The 18225-nt window shown below is 50.8% G+C and overlaps 1 protein-coding gene across 1 annotated transcript in view; it reads right to left on the bottom strand.

Annotated features, from left to right (window-relative positions):
- Positions 1-17327, bottom strand: part of WDR25 (WD repeat domain 25) — a 134499-nt gene extending 117172 nt beyond the window's left edge. Inside the window, exon 1 of the mRNA XM_036842621.1 lies at positions 16491-17327. Coding sequence (XP_036698516.1) covers positions 16491-17297 — 807 coding nt within the window. The 5' untranslated portion in view covers positions 17298-17327. The remainder of the gene's footprint in view (positions 1-16490) is intronic.
- Positions 17328-18225: the final 898 nt, after the last annotated feature.

The following is an 18225-nucleotide window of genomic DNA, read 5'->3' as shown; positions in this document are numbered from 1 at the left end:
CCTCGCTTTATTGGTCCAACCCACCAGCCCTGCCTAACAGCCCTGCCTAATCTGCACGCTCCTCCACACCTTCCAGCCTTCGCACAGTCTATTCCCTCTGCCCGAATGCTCTTCCATCCCTTTGCTGCTGAACAACGTCTACCCATCCTCTAAGACCCCCTGTGACTCTTGCTGAAACTGCGCCCCCAGGGCTATCCTTTGTGCCCCATGCCATCTTATCCTCCACCCACCAGAGCAGTTATGATGCACTAGAAGTATACGTCCACCTGTTTCTTTCTCCCGAAGAGGCCAGGAGTCTATCAAGGAAGGGTGAGACGCTCTATTCATCTCTGCATCCCACTCCCATCCCCAGCACCCAAGTGTTGGAACAGATACTCAATGAATGAAAGCCTAGGAGTCAAGAATATGGGCAATTCTTTTAAAAGATAAAATACCAGTATACAACCTTCCATCTTCTGTTAAAGGGTCAAAAAGGTTCTATTTGTAAGAAGTGAAGGAAGCAAGCCCTTTTAAGAGAAACAGATTTTTGTTACAGAATGATGGGTCCATTTCCACAGACAACACGAGTCCCGCACAAGTATCCTCTTCTGACCGGAGAGCTGAAAAGCTTTTCAAAGGTTTTGGTTTCCTTGACAACAGCATTGCTGGAGACAAGCAGGGAAATAATTAAAAAGTATGTTCTCTTTGCTTCGAACTCCTTAAGTGTTTATAGGCAATAATGAGCAGGCCAGGCTCAGCGTGCACGGCGTCAGTACGGACGAGCCGAGGACACGCAGGGGCACCCCGTCCTGCCACCCCCTCCAGCGGGGCCCCCTCTGAACCCGGGGGCCTGGGTGAGGACCTGCCCAGGACCACATTCATCAAGGGAATCACAGCCCACACAGGTCTGATGCGCAACAACTGCGCTTGCCAAGTGCCAGGTCTCGGGCCGCGTTTAATCCTCACAACAGTCCGCTGAGCCGGGTACGTATTCTTAGTGCCATTTGGCAGGAGAGAAACTGAGGTGCAGAAAAGTGAGGAGCAGCCCAGGCCACTCGGCCCAGGGGCCCCGGGGAGAGCGCACAAGCTCCTCAGGCTGACTCTACACAACCGCCCCCAGCCCCCGCTCTGACCCTCAGATCTCATCGCAGGGCAGCCAAGGCCCTGGAATAAAATGCCTGTGCCCAAGCCCCGCCGTCCTGCCAGCCCACGTCCCCACTCGGGTCCGCTTGCTGTGGCTACGCCCAGGCAGCAAGCCTGGGCACCCCTGCGCCCCGGCCCTGGGGCCGCGAGGACACGCACAGCCATGCCAGCCCGCCCTACGGCGGCGCTCAGCCCTGAACTTGATTTACGTGCCTCCTTCTCCATTCGGGGTGGCTTTACGTGGTGTGTTTTGTTTTAACAGCTTTACTGTATTCGTGTCTTTTATAGTAAGCCTCCTCAAATCTTTTCTCGATTTATGATTTATAAACAAATAATAAATAAACAAACATACAAGCTGCAAGCGTCGGCCCATGCCCATTACCTGAGAGCGTACAGGCAAACATTTCAACAGATGGGGATCATTGCTTTGATTTAGTGTCCAGCTATGATCTTCGAAGCCCTTTCCAAAGCCCAGCCACCTCTGCAGGGATGCTTCCTGCACGGATTGGAGGTGGGGGACGGTGTCAGGGCGTGTGGACAAGACCAGCCCCAAGACCTCCGTGCCCCTGAGGTCCAAGGAGGCCCACAAAAGTGCGGCAGACTGAGTAGGTGTTATTCATTCATTCCCAAATGTTTTTTCAGCACCTACTATGTGCTCAGCTCACCTCCCAGAAGGGGAGATACAACAAGGGAAGAAAATAAACTCCCTGCCATCATGGAATTGCTATTAGAGTTCTTCTCATTTCACAGATGAACTAGTTAAGACTCACGAAGATTAAGGGCCTTGCCAACACACACATGACTACTTTCTGGAGTTCCCAAGCAGGAAGGGGACAGGGAACAACCCCAAAATGCAAAAGCAGAAAGAGGGGAGATCAAATACCAGCTCTGTGCTTAGGAGCTACACATCCTTCAGTGCCCCTCTCTGCTCCTCAGTTTTCTCATCTGTAAAATGGACATAAGGATGCTGCTAATGATGGTGCCAGCTTACATTAGGGAGCGCCTGCTGTATGCTCGCCAAAGAGTTTTCCATGAGCTTTCTTGTTTAATCGTCAGATGACTGAGATGGATGCTATGATTACCCCTGCTTTATTGATGGAGAAGCTGAGGTCCCAAGAGTTATGTAACTTAACCAAAGCTGCACAGTTAGAAAGCGCGGGGGCCAGGGTTGAGCACACACCCTCACCCACCACGGTGAGACTCGAGCTCGGCTGACTGCCCTGTGCCGCAGCTGGGGGTAAATGAGATGCAAAAGCCCAGTGCGGAGGCTGACCCAACACAGCAAGGAGCAGCTGGCCTCATGCCACTGACTGTCCAGGCCTAGAGCCCACAAGAACCCCCGCCTGGCTCCCCTCGGTGGGCCCCAGCACTGCCTTCGCCCGCCCTCCGTGGCCCCCCTAGAGCGTGGCAGTCAGCACAGCGCAGGGCCATCCCCGTCACCCAGCCAGCTGCCCACCGCCTCATCCTCTAAGACCCGGCTCAACCTTCCCCTTCCCTGAAGCCTGGCTGGTCCTCTGCCCCTGTCCCCAACAGAGCCACCCCACTCCCCTTGTCTTCCCATCCCCAACACAGGTGGCCCCTGGAGGGCCTGTCACACTGTCAGTCTGTTTGGATGCCTGTCCCCCATTAGCTTTCTTGCCAGCAAGGGTGTCTGATCCCCTCTGAGCCTGTCCAGAGCCAGCATTTAATCAATGGCTGGACCAATGGATGCTCTATCAAAGGAAGCGCTAGGGGAAGCAGGTCTCCTGATACAGACTCTGAGGGGCAACTCATGCACTCTGGCACCTGGTGCCCCTCTGGGGCCCTCGCCGCTCACACCACAGACAGAGCCTAAAACAAGGCCCAAGCAACTCACTGGCCGTACAACAGCGAGTCCGGAAGGCCCGGCTCACACGTCCCACGTCTACACCCCAATGACCAGTGGCCGACGTCATGCCGCTGAGCCGGAAAATAGGCAGGCGCATCCCAAGCAGCCCAGGTGCCTGGAGAGGCTGCTGGCGTCAATGGGCGCCCGCCAGATTATTCGTTCAACAAATCAAGGCACCTGGAGGCAAACCGGACTGCAAGCCTCCTGTGCTTAGGAACGCGGCTTAGCAGGCAATTACAGAATAAACCCTGGCTTGAAGTTCTCGATAATACCTTCCATTTGTAAGGGTTTAGAGTTTACAAAGTGGTTTCACACATCTAACCTCATCTGATCCTTACAGCCCTGTGAGGTAATTATTTCACAGATGAGAACACGGAAGCCCAGACAAATCAGGGGAGGACTCGCTACCTCATTCTGAACACGTGCGGGCCAGGGCTGCCTCGTGTCAAGACCATGCTTGGGGCTGGCCGTGGGCAGCAGAGCCACTGTTCCAGAAGGGGCCTTGGAGCCTCGACACACACCTGCACCCACCTCCCTGCCCACTGGCAACGTGGGCTCCGGCCTGCCCTGAACCCTTCCATCCTCAGCCCTTTTCAGAGGAATCCGCTCCCCATGGTGACCAGTTCTGAGTGCTGGAAGGTTCTCCCTCACCTGTGCTGACTCTGTCCCCTGCAATTTCCACCTTTAGTCCTGCTCCTGCCCTAGGAGCAAATCAGAGTACGTCTCGTTCCTCTTCCCCACCAAGGCCCTGCCAGCACCTGGGGACAGCCACATGCTCCCCGCCTGTCCCCTCCACCTGGCTAAGAGCATCACGAGGAGACTCCCAGGAGCCAGGACATTTCAGAACACACTTGAACGAGAGCAAAAGAACATGAAAAGAAACCAGGATGAAAACAAACAACTTTTCTAACCAAAGGTTACAATGAAAATGAGTTTTAATTTGTGTTTTTGTACCTTTCAAAATAACACTTCAGCTAGTTCAGGAAGAGACCACTTCTGTTTATAAAAGCTCTTGAGTTTTCCCTCCAGTTGCCAGGGCTTGTGTAAACACACTGTGAGCAGGGAGAGAGAAATTGCTACTTGTGAAACTTTTAATGCTAGCATGTATGTGAATTAGAATCCTAAACTCAGCAGGTTAAAAATGTTCTGAAAGCAATTTTGGTGTTAGTCTAAATAATTATAGATCACATTCACTTAGATAAGAGCCTTTGCCCCCTCGGGGCTCCAAGGGAAAATTCTAGGCATGATAGTTAAGCAAAATAGTTGGTTATTACACAGGATTTGTGGTGGCAGTGCAAATTGGTATAATCCTTTTGGAAAGCAATCTGACAGGAGATGTATCTGGACCCATGAAAATATGCAACCCTTTGACCCAGCAGTCCACTTCTGGGAATCAATCTGAAAGAAATAATCCAACAGAAAAGGTTTCATGCATGAAGATAACCACTTCAGCATTATCTATAATAGCAAAAATTAGCAACCACCTAAGTGTCCAAGGACAGCTAAGTAAATTACAGTTAATCAACTCGATAGAGCATCATGGAACCAGTGGAAATTGACGGCCCTCCAAAGACGCAGAGGCAGCCGGTAGCGCTGCGGCAAGAGAGGCTGGGAGAGAATGTTAAGTGGGAAAAGCAGGCTGCGAAACTGTGCGCGCACCCTGTGAGAAACAAGCCCATATGGACCAGAAATTGATGGGAGGGTGTTAAAAGGATAATCATAATTTTAGTGTATGTTGGAATTGGGAGATCTTCCCCCATCATTGTGTAATGCTGTTAAATCATCTTCGTAAAGGGCAAAATGGAGGGCAGGGAGGAGACGCGGGGGACCGAGGGAGGCTTGGACCCTGTAGCATCGTGTTTCGGTCACACAGTTTGGAAATCCAGCCAAACAGGAGGCGGCAGTGGCAGAGCTGGGGCTGACCTGCACACACGCACCGGAGCGGGGATGTGACGCCGTTGTGAACAATACATACATGCCCCAAAATGGAATTACAGATGAGGATAAAACCGCAGTTCTCAAACCCTTTGGTCCCTCTGACACTCTCTGAAGGTAGGCAGGACTCCAGAGAGCTGCCGTTTGTGTGAGTTTTAATCCCTCCACATTTAGCATATTAAAAATTAAAACCGAGGACATTTTAAAATATTTACTAATTTATGTAAAAGTAACAATAATAAACTCATTCCACGTTAACATAAATAACGTATTTCTTATTGAAAAATAACTGTTTTCCAAGGCAAAAAAAAAGAGTGAGAAAGCACTGTTTACATTTTTGCCATCTCTTTAATGGCTGGCTTAATACAAGACAGCTGTGTTCTCATAGCTGCTTCTGTATTTAATCAACGGCAACAGCACACATCCCGTAGCCTCTGGAAAACTCCACGTACACTCATGAGAGAATGAGAGTGAAAAGGCAAGGAACTTCTAGGTGTTATTATGAAAATAATTTTCACCCCATAGACCCCATGAGAGGGTCTCGAGGACCCCTAGGGGTTTGCAGACACACTGAAAACCACTGCAATAAATTACAGCATTAAAAACTGCTGCTGTAGTGGGGAGGGGGCGATTTAAAATTATATGTATAGTTGGAACTCAACAAAGTGGAATTTTTTTGAAGAGTGGATGGAAATATACTAAAAAGTCTGCAGTCATTGCCTCTGGGTGGAAAGACGCTGGGCAATTTCTTTCTTTATGCCTTGCTGTTTTTTCCATAGTGTATGTGTATTTCTTTTATGGTCAAAAACAACATTTCTTTTTGGAGGAATGGCTTGGGTAGCCGTGGTGTATCCGTGGCCGATGGAAGCAGCCGATGGGAAGAAGGTCGTTTTAAATCATTAGTAGCCAGCATCCGTGTGGGGAGCACCACCAAGCGTGGCCGCTCCCGGTACACCCATCGATCGCTGGCACCCGGAGCACATCCATCACGGCACGCACGGCCTGTCCAGACCCACGGAAAGCCGGCGAGAGATGACAAGAATTGAAACTGGCTCCAGCTAATCACTTCTAGATGAAGGTCAAATATAGGTGACTATTTATCAGCACCCGGGATGGGGGAGGACATGCTCTAAAGCCAGGGGACAATTACAAAGGGGAAGGTCCACAGACTTGACCACAAAAAATGTTAGGTTTTCTCTGCAAAAAGTAAAATAAAATAATGAAATACCAAACTCAAACACCACATGGCAGGGGGTGGGGAGGGGCGATTATTTTGACAGGTCAATAGCGTCAGTATGTAAATTGCTCTGGTAAGAGAAACACCAAGACTACAGGAGATTAATGGGCAAGAACCACCACCACAAACACTCCTTCAGCCTTAACGAGGTGCCAGGCTCGGTTCTAAAAGAGCCGCACATAAATGAACTCATTTGGTTCTCAAACAAGATACCATTAGATTAGCAAACGTTTAAAAAACGTAATAATTCGGGGCTTCCCTGGTGGAGCAGTGGTTGAGAATCTGCCTGCCAATGCAGGGGACACGGGTTCGAGCCCTGGTCTGGGAAGATCCCACATGCAGCGGAGCAACTAGGCCCGTGAGCCACAATTACTGAGCCTGCGCGTCTGGAGCCTGTGCTCTGCAACAAGAGAGGCCGCGATAGTGAGAGGCCTGTGCACCGCGATGAAGAGTGGCCCCCAATTGCTGCAACAAGAGAAAGCCCTCGCACAGAAACGAAGACCCAACACAGCCATAAATAAATAAATAAATAAATAAATAAATAAATAAATAAATAAATAAAGTAATAATTCTAGCGCTGTCGAGGATGAGGAGACACGATCACAGTCGTAAATGATGCTGTGTGCCATAAACAGAATTGGGAGATTGGGAATGACATATATACGCTACCATGTGTAAAACAGATAGCTAGTGGGAACCTGCTGTATAGCGCAGGGAGCTCAGCTTGGTGCTCTGTGGGGACCTAGATGGGTGGGATTGGGGAGGAGGGGTTGGAGGGAGGTCCAAGAGGGAGGGGATATATGTATACATATAGTTGATTCACTTCACTGTACAGCAGAAACTAACACAATATTGTAAAGCAACTATACCCCAATTAAAAGAAAAAAAAGAAAGAATGAAGTAGATCTGGGCACTGAGAGGGAAAGATGTGCACCACACGTGAGTGAAAAAACCAGCTGGACGACAGCACGGAGAGTGAAGTTTGCATACTAAACAAAGACCCCAGCCCTCTTTCCCACTCAGATGCCAGAATGCAGGCAGCAGGGCTGAGCGCACCCCAGGGAGTGGAAGGTTCCTCTCTGGGAAACTAACTAGGCTGAGAGAAAATAATCAGAGATGTTCACATTTGGGGGTCCAGCTTACCTCCTCACTCTGTAACAACGTCACTGTGGACAAGCCACACACACACACACACACACGCACGCACACACACACAGAGCCTATGGTCACATCAGCTTTTTCGCGTCTCCCTCCTCAATCAGAATGAGCAGCAGAAAATCTCTAACGTGAAACACAGACACCAAAACAAAAAGACAAAAGGAGCTGAAAAGAGACAGAAACATTTCAGAAAACATGGGAAAACTTTCAAAGAACTCAGAGAGCTAAGAAAAGACCTTGTAAATATGCAATAAAAATAATACACTATAAATATCTTTTAAAAGGAACATTCAGAAAATAAGAAACAGCTCTTGGAATGTAAAAATATGATAGAACTGAATACTTTTCTGAATATATGTTATACTTCAGTAGAAAAGTTTAAGCATAGGACATCAGAAATAACAAAATCCCAGGAAAAAAGGATTGAAAGATAAAGGAGGAAATTCCCCAGAAAAATAAAACAGAAAGGCAAAGCAACAGAAAACTAGATAAGAAAAATTAGAAGCTCAATCCAGGGACACGCAGATCATCTAACTAATCAGTCCCAGAGTCAACGCCCTTGACCGGCAATAGACGGGGGGTGTTGCCCATCTCCCTGTGGCCCCCGTTCCCTGGGAGGGGCCGAGGTCCCCACACCTCACTCCTCGTGAGGAAAGACAGCCCTGGACCGGCTCCAAGACCCCTGGCAAAGCAGAGCTACAGCCGCCCCGGTGCTAGGCTTCCAAAGCCCTCCTGCCCCTCCTCCGTTTCATTCTGGGTCACAGTATCTTGTGAGGGGCGCTGAAGCATGCTCTCTTTTTTCTTGTCGAGTAAAGAAACTTCAGGAAGCTTGCCAAAGGGAAGCTACGTGAAGGCAGGCTTCCAGGGATGCTGGGCTGACACCGCGGCCTCACTCAAGTGCTCTGGCCCCCGCATCCTGCTCCACCCCCCCAGTTCGTGGGGTCTTTGCTAGAGCCGTGTCCATCTGGGAGAGACGCCAGACTACAAACAGCAGAAGCCGGGAGAAAAGGCTAAGACGTTGGAGAGATTTACCCACTCCTTCTTTTAAGGGATAAAAATACTCGCAGTTGGGAGAGGAAATGACCACCATGAAATTTTTTAATGCTGGTTACAAAAATAAAGTACGTAGGGTATGATTAAAATCAGTTGATGCACATGGGAAAAAAGAATGGAAGGAAACGCTCCTTGCAAAATGTTCATAGTCCGTATGTTTGAGTAGAGGGTCTATGGTTACATCTTTAATTTTCTGCCTTTTTTTTTAAAAAAAGAAGGACAAAGCCATCACTGGGCACTAGAGAGGGGCCTTTAAGAGTCTTCTGTGTCCAAAAAAAAAAAAAAAAAAGAGTCTTCTGTGTCCAAGTTTTAAAAGCAGCAAGAAGTAATTTACTAGACTGTCTCAACTCCTAAGTGTGCCAATTTTGCAATCTGCATTTTTCAATTACATTAAAAGCATTTTCCCAAATTGCTCTATTCTTCCCTTAATGACACAGGATGAGACTGGATGAGGCCGGTTCCTGGAGAACAGAGTCTGCACCTTCACACTGCACTGTTTTCTCCCCATCAGCATCTGGCACTGGGGACACTGAACTGTTTAAGTTAAACCGAATGAAGTTTTCAAAAGACAGAAAGAAAACACAGCTTGGGTTCTGCCACACTTTCCTCTCTTATCCCTCTTTCAACCAAGGGTTTTTCCTGTAAGTCACAAGCTTACAAGGCCCTTCTGGCAAGCAAGGGAGAAGTGGGAAATGTCTCATTTGTTGGCCTCAGAAACGTCGCAGCTTTCATATGGGGGAGAGGAGTGTCAAAACTTCACTTCCCACCAGGAGAAGGTTCCAACCCAGGATCTCACAGCTCCTCCCGGAGGCTTGACAGCCCTGCTGTCGACCAGCCTAAAGCCCTCACTCCCCGGTCTGTTACAATTCAGATGATCATGAACTTTCCCTGGAAGGAAAACCCTCAAAGGATGGGAACGGAGAGGAGCAAACATAGGGTGCAGAGAGGGAAGCAGCCGAACACTTCCTACACCTGACCTCCCTGCGTGCCCTTGGGCAAGTGTCTTCCCCTCTCTGGGCTTCTGTCAAATGCAGATGGAACCAGATGATCTCTGCGTGCACACACATGCGCGCGCACGCGCCCACACACCACCCATTCTCTCCTCGCCTTCACCTAATTACCCTCGATGCACTGTTAATCATTCACTCCCCAAATACCAAATGCCCACCACCACAACCCAACCCTCCTCCCCAGCTGTGCGGCTCTCATTTCCAATAGATTTGCCTCATGCTTGGAATAAATTGCCAATCATCTGCATAATGCTCCACGACTCCTCACTCTACACATCACATCATTTCTCAATCTCATTTTGTAAAATCCATCAAGAATAATTCTTTCAAAACTGAAATAAACCCTCACTCTGGCACTTGAATCCATAAATTCCTTGTCTTTGAATCTGAGACATATTACTTTCTACAAAGCACATCTAAGATACCCTAACATAATCTGATACGCTAACATTGATAAGTCAACGGGATCCTGTAATACATAAAAATGCAAATCCAAACCACCACGGAAATCACCTCATCTCCTGATGCCCCTTACAAGAACCACAAGGCTTTGAAGCTGGGCAGTGCTTGGGCACCACCCAGGTGAGGGGATATGCTTTTCCATCCTTTATTCTCAGAGGCAGAGGAGTAGAATGGGTCTTCTAGCTTTTGTTGCTCAGGCTCTGGAGCCTGACAGCCAGTTGCCTCTACCGTTTACCAGCTGTGTCACTGTGGACAAATCCCTTAACCCTCTGTGCCTCGATTTCCTCATCTGTAAAATGGGAATAATAACAGCACTTGCCTTGTACGCCTGTTATGAAGATGAGATGGGGTGTTTTAGGGGTGTGCCTAGCAGGTGGTGGGCGCTCCGGGATGGTTGGCTCTCCCCATCCTCTCATCTGTATCACAGGCAGAGGTCACAGTCTCCAGGACAACGTACATAAGAAGGGGACCCGAGGCCCACCTGGCGGCACACCTGCCCTACAGGGCACTGACTCTCCTGGGTCTCTTCAGGTGTGAAATCACTGCCCCCAGCACTGTCAGAGGCCCAGACACAAAAACACTCTGAAAACTGGCAAACGTTGCCGGGGCCATTCTCTTCCATCACACTTGAACACGATCAGTTTGGAGACATGGACCCAGTCCTCCCATATAAACTTCCAAGCGCACAGTGCATGAAAACGGAGCAGGTAAATGGCTTGGTACAGACAATCTCAAAAACTTTCTAAATTTTAAAAGTATCCATCTCAGGAACAGCAACATTGAAACTCTTGAAAAATATATAGCTATAGACATATTATGAAAAGATTCACAAGAACAAGAGTTACATGAAGTCGGAGGATTCTGGGTGACTTGTCTTTCATCCAGTTGTTTTTAATTAATAGATCCAGATGCAGGGGAGTCGGGAACCTGTTTCTTCAGCCCCTCCCACTGCTAGGCACTGGGCTGCATCTTCTCATTTCTTTTCCACAGCAACAACCCTAACAGGTAGCCATTATCCCCATTTTACTAGTAAGAAAAATGTGGGATCAGAGAGGCTAGGTGATTTTCCCAAAGTCACACAGCTACCAAGCAGCAGATATGAAATGGCAACCCAGGAGTCTCATATAACAATGGCACTGACGGAGGTTGGCCAATCTAATCAGGTTCTACTCACCACACACAAAGGCTTTAGCTAAAGCTTGGGTTCAAATCAAAGCTCTCCTTAACTGCATTAAAGCAGCAAAAAGACATTTATGTACAGCCATGTTCACTGCAGTACTGACTATTTGAAAAGCAAAAGCAGGAAACAATAGGACACAACATGGAAATGACCAAGCAAAGTTTGGAATCTGAGAGAGTGAGAAAAATATGTTTGGGGAAAGTTTTTAATGAGGTAGAAAAATGCCCCTTACGAACAGTACAAAAGATGGGGGTGGGGAAGCGCACACTCAAAACCGCACACGCTCTGCAGCGCTAGACCGATTCTATAAACGTAAATGTAGAGGGATGCGCTGGTCCTGACCAGGGGAGGTCCCTGTGTTAATGAGCTGCTGGCTCGGGGTGAGAATTGTCAGTGATTTCTGTTTTCTCCTTCATTCTTCGAGTTTTCTGCATCTTCAAAGTCGGTCCCTGGCAGCAAGAAACATGCCGTATGCCTCTGGGAGGCTTCTCGGTGCCTGGCAGAGGGCTCTGCACACGGGGATGACAATCAGGGCTGCCCGTGTTTGGCCAAAGCAGGATACGTTTCGTTTGTGCTTTTTCCTTCAAAAAGGGCCTCAAAGTCTGAATTCTACCTTTACGTGGAATGGGTATTCAAGCATGGTTGAGCCAAGTGAAGACACGGGGAAATGAAAAGAGTGTACAGGAGGGTATTCGTGCTGGGATTACAACTACGGGAACAGATGCACGGTACTGACAGGGCCAGTGAGGGATGGGCAGGAAAGAAAACAGAGCATCGATGCGGAATTATGAGTCATTGTTTTGTTTTACTTAATTTCTCTAGCTGTAAATTTTTCAAAACTAATATAACCATAATTTACTGCTCACAGAACATTTAGAACATATTAAAATAAGTATCTTTCTGCTGTAATGTGCCCAATTGAAATTTATGAATTCCAAAGCTGCATTTTAAGGAAATGAAGGAACTGGCACTCCATGTTCTTTAGATTAATCAGCTGGATTGTGTTGTTTTTCTCCTGATCAGAAAAGAAATCGTATTTCAGTAAATGTTACCTTGAATTAAGGATTCTTCCACGTTCTAGAAGCTTGGGTGAGCAGCTTACACTGTCTTACCGTGCCCCCTAGTGGCAAAGAGCATTTATGCACTTCAAAGACAATCCTTTCCCAAAGGCTGGAAGTAAAATCCAAAATAATTTTTTAATCTTTATTGATCACTTAACATGTACAAAACGTTGTGCCAGGTGCTATGGGGAATATAAAAGTGGATTTGGTACAGTTCCCATGCTCAAGAAGTTTAAAATCTACAAGCAGACACGGTTCCATGGCAATGCAGGTACAAAGAGATACCACCCCGTGGTTAAGGAAGGGTGAAAACTCCCAGGGAGAGCAAGAGAGGGAGCACGCAGTAAGTGCCTACTATGTGCCAGGAGCCACACCAGGTAATTCATAACTAGTATCATTTATTTTTCATGAAAACCCAGCAAGCTATGCATAACTACCTCTACTTTACGTAACACAGGTTGAGGCTCAGAGAAGTGAAGTAACTTGCCAGATATCACACAGCCAGTCAGCAGCAGAGGGAGGATTCAAATTGAAGTCCTGTGACCCCAGCCCCCAAGCTCTCCCCTCCTTCCTGACCAAGGGGGGGCAAGAAGGCACTCTGATAGACTTCAACCGAAAGACAAGGGGAAGGTACCCTCCAAAGAGAGCACAGAGTGGCGGGGGGGGGGGGGGGGGAGGGGCGTGCCCTGTCGCACCCACCTCTTCTAGCTCATTCCCTACTCACCCAGCACCTGCTCTCCACCCAGGACTGGGCTGCAGCAAGCCAGGACTCCTGCCTGCACCCACGGTCCTGTCCCCACCCCAGACGAAGCATCCACACAGTGCCTCCCAAGCACCCCTCCAGCTCCTACCAGACCACAAGGACACCCACACAGCCAACCTTCCGACACCAGGGAGGGAAAAGCACACCATCCTGCCCAGGGCTGCCAGCTGCCCACCGGTACACACACAACCCTGAGAGCCCGGCACTTCCAAGGCCCCAGCTGAGACTTCCCTCCCCGGCTTCCAGCCCCCAGCCCCCAGCCGCTCTCCATCCATCTTCCCATCCTGGCTCCTCCAGCCCTGCCTCAAGGTCTTCACACTGAAAAGTTGCTTAACATCGATTTGCCAAATAACTCTGTCACTGAAAACTGTCAAACATCATAAAGCAGAGAGGACCCTGGCCAGACTATTTGCATCTACGGCTTGTAAACGCCCTGATTTTCGAGACACCCACAGTAAGATGATGGTCAGGAGATGCTGACTCCAGCAGCCACGACGGCGGCCACACTCTGCCCCCCACTCTGCAGCCCCACCATGAGAGACGGACGGCGCGGGGGGCAGGGCTCCCTGGAGGGTGCCAGGCCAAGCGAGGAGCCAGTGCCCGCGTCATTGCCTGCAGCACACACCACCGTCCTCGGGACAGATGGGCGACGCAGCCGTGCCAGGCCCCGCCCAGGGCAGCCCCAGGGCCAGGGGAGGCCTCAGGGAAATGCCCCAAGCAGGGCTTGCTTTCCTCTAACAGTCCCTCTGCCTGAGCAGCCGTCCCAAGGTGGACCAACTGCGCCCTCTTCTGGTCATGAGCTGTCACAGCGGGTTGGCTGCTCCCAGGCACCCTCCGCGCAGCCTCCCCGCCGCCCCAGCTCACAGCCCGCGCGCTCATCTCTACGCGAACACCCGCTACACGGCCGAACAAACGCAACGCCCCGGGTCAGCGCCGTCACTCAGACGCTCTCTGTTCCAAAACTCTCATGGGATGCCCCTGCTCAGGAAATCTAAACTTCCTGGGCAAAAATGACCGGAGCAGGGCCCGCAGAGCGCCTCACTGAGGCCGGGTGCAGACCGGTCCCCACAGGGCTCCAGGCCCGCCCTTCCCCACCAGGAGACACAGCCCCGAGGGCGAGGGCGAGGGCGGGTGGGCAGCGCACACATCCCTCCACCCAGCTCTGCCCACAGCGACCCAGCCTGTCCTCTGAGGCCCCCGGCAAGCTTGCCTCCTCCTCAACAAAGATCGCATGTTAACGCATATATGTGGAGCCTAGAAAAATGGTACAGGTGAACCGGATTGCAGGGCAGGAATGGAGACACAGACGCAGAGAACAAACGTATGGACACCAAGGGGGGAAAGCCGCGGAGAGCAGGGCGGGGGGGGGGAATGAATGGGGAGATTGGGATGGACACGTATACACTGATGTGTATAAAATGGATGACTAATAAGAACCTGCTGTATAAAAAAATAAATAAAATTCAAAAATTAAAAAAAAAATAGGAAGAAAAAAGGAAAAAATGTAAATACCTGCATGTTCGTGCACACACACACATACCACACCACATACTATACACACATACACACACATCACACACTACACACACACACACACACAAAAAGCCTGGGCTGCCCGTGTCTGGCAGATGGGCCCCGCCCCCCCGGGGTCCTAGGAAGGGGCTGCCCACGCCCTTCAGGTGGCCCACCTGCAACCATGCCACTCTCCACAGAACTCCACCCCACCACGGGCCCGGCGTCAGACTGGGGGCTTTAGACACAGCACCTGGGCGTGTGTCCCACCTGAGAAGCCCCGGCCGTAGGTCTCACAAGCTTGTCTCATCGAGAGGAAAGAGGCGCAGAGAGGTCAAGTGCCTTGCCCAAGATCACGAAGCTGTTGGGGATGGAGCCAGCCCTTGAGCCCAGATCATTCTAACCCCAGGGGCCAGCCAGACACTGCCCCCCAGGAACCCCCCAGACAGGCTCCTGACCACAGGGACAGGTGCAGGCTCTCGGGAGGGACGGCCGAGAAGCCCCAGGCCTGGGGGATGGGTCCAAGCACGTGACAACGCACACCAGGGACGCCAGGAGCCTCCTGAGCTGACCACAGGGCCCCCGAACTCGCGGAAAAAGCAACAAAGATGTGCATGTAAACCCTGGGGCTCCAGGCTGCAGACAGGACACGACACTGTCCCCACAGAACTCCGTCAGCCTCGCAGACAAGAACACAGACACGTCATTCCAGGACTCAAACGTGCCACCTAAAATGACACTCATCGACAGAGGTCGTTTCCAAGACTTCACTGTACTTGGGCTTCCTTTCTTAGCTTCCAAAATTGCCTCCTGGGAAAAAAGTTCAAAATGAAATGTGCAAATACAGTGCCCTGGGCAGGCAGGACCCAGAACCGTGAGGAAAACAGCGGGGAAGCCGACATCTATTGAGCACCTATGGGGCTCCTGCCTCTGCGCCAGGGGCTTTGCGAGCGTTTTCGTCACACAGTCCCATGACCCAGGTACAACCAGGCCCTTCACAGGTGAGACCCCAGACTCGGAGAGGGCGGCTTGGGCAGCCACAGCGAAGCTGCAGCCGAAGCCACGTCCCTGCAACTCCAAAGCTACTTTCTTTCCAGGAAGCTTTTGTTTGGCTTACGTGTATTTGGCACCAACTATGTACTGGGCTTTGCTAGGGGCCGAGGAGAGTGAGGAGGGGGACAGAGGACAGTCGGGGGGGGGGGGGCCTGGAGGGCAGGTTCCAGGCAGGTGTGACACACCTGTCACACTACCTACCTGTCTGCACGGGCACTGCTTACTACGAGTGTGCCTTACCTCAGGAGCTTTTAAAATAAATAAATAACAACCAAAAAAGAGTTTCTGCGTAAACCGGAAGTCCCCAGCAGGGCATCCAAAGCCCTCCCCGCTCTGACCCTGCCTTCTTCCCCATCATGGGCGCCTCATAGCCACCCATGCTTAGAGCCAAGAATGCCCTTCCGCCCCAGCCCACCCCCTTCACCAAGTGAAACTTCCCTCCTGGAAGCCTTCACCAAGCCCTCTCCAGCTTAGCTGCTGCCCTCCCCCGGGTGTCCGCAGCCCCCATGGAACCCCCTGGGGCCCCATCCTCACGGCCCCGACGCAGGCTTGTGAGCGCCTCTCCGCTAGTCCGTGGCCCCTAGCCCGCTGTGCCGGCCTGGAAGCCAGGGTCAGCTCAGCGACCTTCACACCCCCGGCATCCAGCACAGCACCTGGTACAGAGCTAACGTCGTTCAGCACCCAGTGGGGGTCACAGTGGATGTCCCCAAGGTCCTGGGGCCTGGCCTGGGCCTTTCTTCCCCCTCTGCTCCCTCTCACTCAGCGACTTCATCCTCCGGGGGGCGTGAGTGTGTCTGGGCGACCTCGGCACCCCCAGGAGGGGGCAGGACTAGCCTCCTCTGGTGGCCTGGGCAAGGCCGCCTCGGGGGAGGGGGGCGGCAATGGGACAGAATGCACCAGCCGTCCAGGTGGGCCACTGAAAACCCTCTCCCAAAGGCAACAACGAGAACTCCAGAAATGCCCAAAAAGAAGCGCTCAGCCTGTAACCAGGCCCGACCTCACCGTTTTGAAGAACAAAACAGCCCAGCAGTTTATTCCTAAGAGCAGCTGAAAAGAGCAATTTCACTCAAGTCTTACCTTGAAGCTTTTATCCATAGAAGCTGAGAGAAGCATGTGGCTCCTGGAAGAGACTGGACACCACTGAATGTTGTTGACGGGGCCCTGGTGGCCTCTCAGATGGAAGAGTACCTTCCTGGGAATCTTGGTTTCCTTATACTGACTGTCCAAATACGGCTGAATAAACTCGGACACTTGGGGCGCCACACAGAGAGGGGCTGGGGCGCGCCGGGCACAGGGACCCTGGGGCTCCATGTCTTTACTCTTGCCCGTTTCCGTGCTTAATGCCTGCCACTGTCTTAGTCTTTTCGGGGTATAGGGCACAACACCGTGCGCACACCGCTGCCTCGGAAGAGAGCTGCCGTTCTCACCTGGGGCTTCAGATCCAGTTCGGGCACAGAAAGATGGCTCAGGGGAGCCAGAAGTTCCCCAGGAGAGTTTCACCTGCTTCAGGCGGGCAGCTGCCAGGGGCACGTGGCCAGCTGGAGCATGGCTGGTCCACAGGGAAGGACGAACAGGCTGGCTGGTGGGGAAGGTGACCTCAGGCTCTGTCCTGGGCCACTGCAGCCTCTGGTTGGGGCAAGATCCTGAGTCACTGCTCCAGAGCCGAGCCAGAGGGAGACGACGGCCGGCTGCGTCTTCACAAGAGCCATGCCTTGTGGGCACTGCTCCCCCGTCCTTCGCATCCAGGACTTCCGAGGCAAAATCCCGCTCAGTAGGTCTCACGGCATCGGAAGCGTCTTTCATCTGGCCGGCAGGATTAAAACTGCCCGCAGGCTCAGTCTCAGCCTCTGAGTCCGAGTCATCATAAGCCACCAGCGAAGCCATTGAAGACACAGTTTCTCCTTGTCCGTCAAGGGCAAACTACCTAAGGCCAAACAAAGTGTCAGAAGATGTGCATGGCAGAATGTTTCCTACCTCGTGCCAAAAGCAAACACGCCACAGAACAAATCCAAGACTGAAAAACCCATAAGAATAAACACATTAAAAATGAGGCCTTGGGACTTCCCTGGGGGTCCAGTGGTTAAGACTCCGTGCTTCCACTGCAGGGGGTGTGGGTTCGATCCCTGGTAGGGGATCCCCCCACATGCTGTGCGGCCAAAAAAAAAAAAAAAAATTTAACAACAACAAAATAGTAAGACCTATACAAAGAAAACTAAAAATGTAAAGACACAAAAGAGGACCTGACTAAATGGGAGACAGGATGCCTGGACAGAAAGACTCATGGTTTTAAAGAGGCCTTTTGGAAGGGCGATTTGGGCAGGATCTATTGTAAATTTAAACACTTTTACTGCCACAACCCACTTTATTATTTTTTTTTAAACATCTTTATTGAGGTATAATTGCCTTACAATGGTGTGTTAGCTTCTGCTTTATAACAAAGTGAATCAGTTATACATATACAATATGTTCCCATTTCTCCTCCCTCTTGCATCTCCCTCCCACAACCCACTTTAGAACTCTGTCCTACACAAACACTAGCACGTGTTTGCAAAGATAGGTGTACAGAGAGCCTGAAGCACTGTTTATGAGCAGCAAACAAGAAGAGTGTACACTCATCAACGCGAATGAGGTTAGTTCTGAAAATACTGAAATGCAAAGATGACCAGGACCCACCACGTGCTAAAAGCACGCTGCCCTCACCTTTGTCCTCCCCCTATGCTCCAGTCCTTCCTTTTATTCTCTCTGCCTAGAACGCTCTTCCCCAGATATCCCATCTCAACTACAAGCCAGTCGGAGAGATAGACCGGCAACA

The sequence above is a fragment of the Balaenoptera musculus genome, chromosome 2 (assembly GCF_009873245.2).
Source record: "Balaenoptera musculus isolate JJ_BM4_2016_0621 chromosome 2, mBalMus1.pri.v3, whole genome shotgun sequence".
Taxonomy (NCBI): Eukaryota; Metazoa; Chordata; class Mammalia; order Artiodactyla; family Balaenopteridae; genus Balaenoptera; species Balaenoptera musculus.
This window is presented reverse-complemented; position numbering and strand designations above follow the sequence as displayed.